At 52.7% G+C, this 8778-nt stretch overlaps 1 protein-coding gene across 1 annotated transcript in view; it reads right to left on the bottom strand.

Moving 5' to 3' along the window:
• Window positions 1-4796, bottom strand: part of TRAM2 (translocation associated membrane protein 2) — a 9585-nt gene extending 4789 nt beyond the window's left edge. The window contains exons 1-4 of the mRNA XM_010286885.1: window positions 4752-4796; window positions 4453-4516; window positions 1916-2025; window positions 1576-1692 (exon numbers count right to left, since the gene is read on the bottom strand). Coding sequence (XP_010285187.1) covers window positions 1576-1692; window positions 1916-2025; window positions 4453-4516; window positions 4752-4796 — 336 coding nt within the window. The remainder of the gene's footprint in view (window positions 1-1575; window positions 1693-1915; window positions 2026-4452; window positions 4517-4751) is intronic.
• Between the last annotated feature and the right edge of the window lie 3982 nt (window positions 4797-8778).

Here is an 8778-nt window from a genome sequence, read left to right as displayed (position 1 = left end):
ATCCCTGGAGGTGTTCAAAAAACATGTAGATGTGGCGCTTCGGGACATGGTTTAGTGGGCATGGCGGTGTTGGATTAACGAGTGGACTTGAAGATCTTGAAGGTCCTTTCCAACCTTAATGATTCTGAGATTCATGGGTCTCGAGCACCCTGCTCAAGTTTCTTGAGGCCCCCGTGTTTGGGGGTTGAAGGCTGCTTGCTCAGTTGCACAGAGGGCCCCAAGTTCAGTTTAGGGTGCTCTGGGGTTTGGGTGATGCAAGAGGGATGCTCTGGAGGCATGGGGGTGAGATGCTGGTAAGCATGGCCACAAGCAACTGTGTGCGTGGCCCGGGGAGGGCTTCTTCCCTGGCAGCATTTCCAACCCGAGTATCACTTAGGCAAAAAGAAGTACTTCTAAAGAGAAAGGGGAATAGAAAATGCCTACAAAAATAATTTAAAATGCATTGCATAGTTTAATTATCCACCTGCCTGCATTCCCCTGCAGCCTCTTGCCTTATGCTTGCAGGGCAGATTACAGGATGGGGCTCCCTCCTCGTTCCACAGCTCCTGCCACAGGGGTGTTGCATTGGGCTTTGCAAAGAGATGTTGGCATGGAAAATTCATCTTGCCCAGGACCTATCTGTCAGCATTGCCCATGCCCTGTTTTCCCTAAGTCCTTATTTTGGTGGGGGAGCCTGGGGGAGGTGCAAGTTCTGCAAAGGATGACCTGATCTGCACAGCCAGGGCATGTGGGGACCACATTACGGCAACATGGCTTTGCATACGAGGTTACAGTCCTGGAGCTGGCAAGGGATGCATCTGGCACTGGATGAGGGCAGCCCAAAAACAGTGGCCTCGACTGTTCTGCCAAAGCCTCCCTTCCCACAGCCCTACGAGGCAGGAGCAGTGCCCGCAGATCCCCAGAAGTGCTGGCCTGGAGGGGGTAGCAGTCCTCTAAGGAGGGCTGGCAGGAGCCCTGAGCAGCAGGGAGGGGACCTGCCCCCAAGCACCCATTCCCAGCACCACCGGGGACCACAGCTGGACCCCAACTGCCACCGACAGCGAAGCATTGGCATCACTTCACACTGCCAAAATAGTTGTGTCTCTCCATTGCTGCCTGTTCTTCCCTGCTCCCAAAAATCAGCATGGTTTCCCTGCTCTCAGCATTCCCCTCACTGCCAGCTCCCCAAGAGAGGGATCACAAAGATCTGCCCATTCACCCCACATCCCTGTAAAGGGAAAACCCCAAGGCACTAAACTCAAATAAGGAGGAAAATAAAGGCTGAGAAAGAAGGCAGGTTCCAGAGCAGCGGATGGAGATGACAGGGCTGGGCAGGATTTCTGGGGTCCAGCTCCAAAAAATATTTTACAGCCCATTTGCTTGTGCTTTGCATGAAGCAGGAGAAAGATGTCCTGAAACTGTCCTTACTCCTTGGCTGGAGTTGCAAGTTTTCACTGCACTTGAAAGCTAAATTCGTTGCAACATCCCCATCTTGGCCCCATGGCTGGGGACCCTCCACTGCCGTTGGGGTTTTGCGCTCTAGAAACTCCAAATCTCACTCAGGGAACCCAAAGGCGAGCCAGCCCCGTGCCTTACCGTCACCACGACGTACAAGCACCAGATCACGGAGGTGAGGTGGAAGGCAACCAACTGTCCTGATTCATTGAACTTGCTGTGTTTGACCTTGGAGAGATGGAGACGCCTGTTGATTTTCTGGGAAGGAGCAGAGGGAGAGAAAAGGAAGAAGAAAACATGAGTGACCGTGTCCACAACTCTCCCTCCCTATCCCAAGGAGCCCCCAGAGATGAAGGCTCACTCATCACTACCCCAATCCCCAAGACCATCCCCACAGCAGCATTAAATTGCAGCAGGACCACTACTGTACCCCAGGGTACTTGAGATATTTTGGCAACTCGAGATGCCGACCAGCACTCACATCCAGAGCGTACTCCTGCACCACCGCATGCAGGATGATGGCAATGAAGATGTAGAAGAGGATGGTGACCAGATCCTTGAGCCCGTAGTGATACTGGACCAGCTCTCCATCTGCAAAGAGATCAAATGGTGGGTCAAATGCCCCTGACCCAAACAATTTGCAGGTAAGGGCTTAAGGGTTAGTGGTGGGGGGGGGCTATTCCCAACACGCAGCTTGGATGAGGCCACCAGAGAGGTGGAGCTAGAAGGAGGTCATGACTGTGTCAGTGGCTGCAGGGATGGAAAAAAGGGTTCTAGCCTGAGTCAGTTCATTGGCAGAGGGTGGATGGTTTCCCCTCTAGCAGTTACACACCTCAAGGGAGGTGACACTCAGGACACTTCATGCTCCTCCTGCCAGAGGTGAGGGCCTGGGGACAGCCCGGCTGTGGAGGCAGGGACGTATCAGCCTGGAGGGACGAAGACACAGAGGCAGCACTGAAGCAGGCAATGGGCAGGCAGAGCTTGCTCTCACCCTCAGGGACACCCCGCTGGGAGCATTAGGGCTCGGGATGGGATTTCCACCCCCTCAGTTATCATCCAACACCCAGGGTCTCCCACTCAGCCCTGAAAGCTGCTGGAGCAGGATTCAGCTGCCTAAATGCAGATGCCTTTTGCTATTAAGAGATCCAAGACAGCGGCACGGGGCTGGCACATGAGAAATAGGATACACAGGAGGCCCTGCTCTTCTGGAGCAACAGGAGACCAAACAGCACCCAAAATACCCCAGACGCCTGCATTTAGGCAACTATTTGTAGCCCTGCAGCTCGTGAGGAAGAAGCAGAGTTGGGAAAGCTGCTGTCTTCGTGGCATTGCGATGTAAAGCTCAGCTCACCTGCAGCTGCTTACCCTGATCCTGGCCATCCTCCCCTAATATCAATGCTGGGAAGCAACTTGTCTGTCACTAGCCCTGTTTACTCTTGAACAAAGCTTCAGTCCAGATTTCTAAGCTTTAAGGTACATGAATAAGATTTGAATAGGATCTATGAAAAGACCTGACATAAGGATAAGGTGTTCTCACGTCCTTAGGAGCACGCCGGATGGGTGCTGCGCAAGCCCAGAAGTAAAAACATTGCCTGTATCACAGAGCTCATAACCCCAGTGTAAGATAAAAGATAGAACTGTAAGTCTAAAGAAAATAATATTATGCACATGTGCAACTGCTCTGGCTCCTCTCTCTATGGTGCTGCAGAAGCTGCTCTAGCAGGATCCATGCGTGCCCTGAGCACAGGAGACAAGAACAAGATCTGCCAGCTGACAGGCAACAGCATCCTTGTTGTGAGGGGTGTGGAGCAGCCTTGGAAAAATTCAGGTAAGCAAAAACCTTTCCTCCGAGCAGGCTTGCTGCACCAAGGTCTCTCTCCCCATGGCCTCAGCTAGCTTATGCCCTGTACTGACACCCCAGTACCTGGTCCTTGGCAAGATGGTTACGCGCACCCCTGAGATTTCTGGTAGCAGGGAAGAATAAATCACTTAGCACAAAGGCAGCGGAGGTTGTCTGGGCTGTGCCATGGAGAGGCGCAGACCACAGTTTCATCGGGAAGCTGGATGATTTCTTCAACCATAATGTTCAAAGATTTTAAGGGCAGACCTTTTATCTTCCGCGTGTCTGCTTCATCATAGTTTCACTATTCCCAACAACCCCACTCTTCCCTTGGATGATTACTCAAACACTTCTAATTAGCTGCAGTTTTCTGCCACCAAGCCAGGCTCTGTGCCCCAGGCATTTTGCTCATCCTGAGCCAACCCAAACCACCTCCTGCTGCCCCCACACTGGTGCCCAGATCACTGCCAGCCCCAGAGGGGGTCTCGGCTAAGAAGGTAGCTACTAGCAGCCAAAATACAAACAGGGACCCGAGCCTCCAGCTGCCTCCTGGCTGGGAGCTGGGGCACATCCTCTAGTCCATCGGGCTTGGACCTGTGCCAGCCTGGAGCCTCCTTGAACTACTCTCCATGTGCATCAGGACCACAAGCTGCCTGAAGCAGGGATGCTGTGCACCACGTGCATCTCCACACCCTCACCTTGTGCCATCCCCGATAAATAAAGTAAGACGGGAATTATCAGCGCAACCCCTGCTGCTTAGCAAAGAGCTAAATCCCTCCGGCTCCTCAGCAGGGCACAGAGCTACTCTGGGAATGCAATCAGGCAATTTGATCTTGCCTGACCAAGCCTGGAGGAGGATCTTCACCCTGCAGAGCACACAGAGTGGCCTGACCATGGCAGAAACAGGGTAGAGAGGAAGCCCTAAGACCCCCTGGAACGCATCTCCTCCCAACCCCGGCAGCAGGAGGGCTTGCAGGCACAATCAGAGTGCTCTGAGCCACTCAAACTTTGCTTTTCCCCTGCATATCTTATTTTAAAAAATCTCCTTTACTACCAAACAAGGGCCTGAGCAGTGTGCATCAGTAGAGAGTGAGCCCAGGCCAGCTGGCAGCAAGGGTTTGGGGCAGTCCATGACTCAACCCTCCCCTTGGGGTTTCCACAGTGGTAGCATCTCTTACCTGCTGTAGGTATGCTAACATTATACTGAGGTAAGATAAACAGGAAGGCAGTCTTGGCTGTAACCTGTCAAAGACAGAGAGAGGGGAAAAAAAAAGGCAAATCAGTTATTAAATCCATTCCTCTGCAACCATTTACTCCCCTTTCCTACCACGCTGGGTAAGGCAAATCATCCAGGGAGATGTACAGGCACTGGCTTCACTCACAGAAGTACCTTTCAGCAAGGGGATTGCTAGGGAAGATTGCCAACAGGGACTTGGGATTTGGGAAGGGGAAAGGGGTAGATAAAAGAGGGAGAAACCTGGAAGAGCAATGCAGCTGTAAAAGCCACTAGCCAGCCTGACATGGGAAGCTTCCTGCTTCCCCTTGAGGACAAGCATCCCTCCAGTAGCATGGACCATTGTCACATGCGACCCGCTGCTCGGGGGACACTGGGAGCCCGGCCCAGCGGGCTGTCTGTGGTCATTAAAACCATCCCTCATTCCCATCCACTCTGGGCAGCCATGCCCAAGTCCAGCCTGGTTAGAAGTGACAACACGCAGCACCTGAGCAAGCTCAGTAGCTTCAAAGCCCCACGGGCTATACATGGATTTAGCCCCCACATTTTTGTGGAGACTCTTCTAGTAACAGCAGCCACAGGACCGGTGAGGCTAGACCCATTTAGAGACCTCACAGGTATTTGTGAGGATCCTACAGGGCAGGGGAAGCAGCTTTGGCAAAAGAGATGAACCTGGCGCTGGCCACGCACAAGCCACATAACCAGCATCATAGGCTGGCCCAAAAAGAGGGAAAAAACCCGAACCCTGGGATGAGACATCAGGTTCCCTACAAACCAGGGCTGTGCTGCTTGCTCTTCATTTATTGCTTTTAATTCAAGGCAAAGATTCCCGAGCAGCGAAGCAGGAGACCTCACAGTGTGGGGGCAGAGCCGAGCATCCCAGTGCATCTGCAGGATGCCCCTAAAGCAGCATCTCCGAGACTGATGCACCCCAGAGCCAGGGCCGCAGCAGAAACTGGTGCACAGATGTCTGTGCATGCCAACCCCACACAGGCAGCAGGATCACCGGAGATTTTTACCTTTCCGATGGCTCCTCAGCCACCCCTCCCACAAAGTGGCTTCGCAAGCGCCTTACACCCAGCCACAAAAAATCCCGTGCCTGTTGAACGCCGATGGAGACGAGCTGCATTTCACACAGACGTCACTGCAACCGTTTCAGAGCTGCAGGCTATTAAAAACCTGGCTGGAAATATTGCTTCACGTCTTGCGGGACGTAGCTGCAGTGGGGGGGACACGGGGGTTTTGCCAAGCATTCCTGTCCCACCCCCAGCATTGAGCCACCGGCCGGCGGCTCCCCCCTCGCCGCACCGCCAGCATTGAGCAACCGGCCGGCGGCTCCGCTCTGCCAGCACAGGCAGTGCTGCCCATCCTCCTGCAGCCTCGACTGAGGGAAAGCAAACTCCTCAGCGTGTTTTCATGATGTTTGGGGATTTTTTTTTCCCCCCACTTAAAAAAAGAAATCCCACATGTTGCGCTCTGCTTGTGGAGGAGTAGATGCAAGAAGCACTGCCAAGGGAGGGGGAGACCACGGGCAGACTTTGGGGTGGTAATGGAAAAAGCACATCGCCTGGCCTCACGCTGGCTTAAGGAGACACTTCTGGCTCTTGGAAACCTTGCTGGCTGGGAAAGCAAAGTTGCTTCATCCCAGAGCGGTACAAGCACAACCAGGACCCGGAGTTTACATCCAAACCTTGTCACAAGCTGGTGCAGGCCATGAAACAAATGTATGAAGGCGGCGGTGGCCGTGATGCTGCAGGGACAGCCAGCCAGTCACGTCATAGATGTGTCAACGGCAGCAGGCACTGAAGGTTTGACATCCCACCCAAGTACCTGGCTGACATCCAGAGGTGTAAACATCCCAGGTCAGGTTGGACGGGGCTCTGAGCAAGCTGCTCTAGTTGAAGATGTCACTGCTCATGACAGGGGGTTGGACTAGATGGCCTTTACAGGTCCCTTCCAACCCAAAGATTCTATGATTCTATGAAACAGCTGGAAACAAGATATCATCTCCAGATGAAGTCTCTTAAACCTGCTGGAGGGGCCACAACGTGCTTATCATCTGGCTTAGCTCTGTCCTCCAAGACTCGCCACTCACAAGGCCACCAGGGTCCTGATTGCATTGCACACCCTTGGCCAGGTCACCTCCACCTCCCTGCCACCACTGCGAGGACATCTCAATTCAGATAGGAAGAATTGTGGTTTCCAGCAGCCGAGGCAGATGGAGTATGAAATGCATGGGATTAACCACCTTGAGCAGGACACTGATGACATCCCTCCATCCTTGAAGGTGAAGGACACCCTGCATGTCCACGCAGGGACCTGCGTCTTTTTGCCATTGCTCACAACACGCTCCTTACCAACAGGAATGGAGGGATGTGTGATTTGACCAAGGTCTTAACTGAGCTCCATCAAGAGAACATCAGACTCCAAAATCCCACACTGTAGCTGTAAGCCCCCCGGCAGCTCCTCCACCATGTAAGCATTGCTGTACAGCCCTGCGTAGCATATAGAGACAGAAACATCACCAAGCAGCTTAAGCCTCCTGGGAAACAGGGAACACTTGAACTGTGACCTCCAGCAACGCCACCTCCAGCTCCCCTGCAAGGCAGAAACCAGGTTTTCTCGGCTCGGGAAGGAGGGAAGAGCACTGGGGATGGCAAAGCTTTAGAGCTCACACCAAGCGTTTCGCAGGCGGCCAGAGAAAGGAGAAGTTTGTAACGGGAAGAGCGACGTGAGGATTATTCAGAGGCACAAGACATTCGCTGTTTGTTTGCTCCGAAACAAAATGCTGGTAGGGGAAAGGAAGCGCCAGGCATGCTCCTGCCTTGCAGGGCAGTGAGCAGAGCTGGAGCTGCCACAAAACTGCTGCAGGCAGGGGCAGAACTAAGCCTCTCCAGATATTACTATTTTTTTTTAGTTATACTGTGAGGCCACCTCCTCAACTTGCTTCTTTGGTTTTCCCCTCTTATCTCCAGCCTCTTCTCACAGCAGACAGAAGTCCAAATCCTACAGAGCATCCTCATGGCTTGGGTAGGGATTTTTATAGGGTGGGAGAGGGATTTGTCTGCATGGGATTAGCCGAGCAGGGACCTTATAGGAAAAGCTGTATATTCCTCGTTTGCTCCCTGCCTGCATTAAGGGCACCGCTATACAACCCACCACTGCCCAAGGGGATGAGGGAGATGCTCCTCATCCCGGCCTCATCCTGCCTTGCATGAGGGATGTGCCTGAACCAGCTAAATTTGGGAAGCAGTTGTCCTGGGGGCTCTCGACAGCCATACAGAGGGAACAGCGTCTTCAGTGGTGAGCAGGTGTCTGGTGGTTAATGACACTAACCCAAGGACCAAAGGGCAGCTGGACGGTGAGGAGGCAAAACTCAACGTGTCTATCAAGACCACAGTTTCCTGCAATGCTCAGAGCAGCCAGGACAGGCCTCGGGCTGTTTCTCATGGAGCAATACAGCTAGAAATCAAATCAGCGCATCCACCTCACAGCCCTCGATGGCAGGGCAGGGGATAACACCGAACAATCCCAGCACTACTATGCATTTACTATGCATTTACTATCCACCATGATGCATCTACTCCCCGATCTACTCCCCGATAATGCAGTGACCAGAAAAATTCACACCCCCGTTAACCTGGAGTTTTCTGCCTAATACAGCAAGACACCTTTTTAGAAGATTTTTGATCTGTTTTTGATCTTTTTTAGATTTTTGACAGGTTTTTGCCTGTCACGAAACGCTGTAAAAGTCCAAACTAAAATCCCAATTCCACTTTCGCAGGCATGCAAGCGCCTTTTAATAAAGGCATCTAAGCAGGCGCATCCAGGCAGCTTTGCACCACTCCCAAAATCCACCTGCTGTGACTCTCAAACCCTAATATTTTCAGGAGCGAGGGATAATTTTTGAGCATCCTTCTCAGAGAGGTACCAGGCCGCTCTATGAAACCCGGTTCCCTTCCCGACAGCCTGAGCCCAGCGGGATTTGCGGAGTCCGTTTTGTCTTCACCTCAGCCCAGGCACGCAGCCATCCCCACCGTCCTGCTTGGGTTAAAACCGCTTCGGAGGAAGGAAGCAGCTCCAAACCTCTGGCGGGGGAGGCTGGGGGAGTTTCTGCAGTCTGAGCTGGGAAAATATTTCCAGGGCTTGAAAAACAACTCCAACTAATTAAAGATAAAATGCTGTCCGAAGGCTTTTTTCACAGCTTAGGGTGGTGTTTTTTTCCCCCCCTCCACCAGCTGGAGTGTTTACTGAAAGAAAAACTTGTTGA

The sequence above is a fragment of the Phaethon lepturus genome, unplaced genomic scaffold (genome assembly GCF_000687285.1).
Source record: "Phaethon lepturus isolate BGI_N335 unplaced genomic scaffold, ASM68728v1 scaffold18295, whole genome shotgun sequence".
NCBI classification, from domain to species: domain Eukaryota; kingdom Metazoa; phylum Chordata; class Aves; order Phaethontiformes; family Phaethontidae; genus Phaethon; species Phaethon lepturus.
The sequence above is the reverse complement of the archived record's forward strand: the minus strand, read 5'-3'. Positions and strand labels throughout refer to the sequence as shown.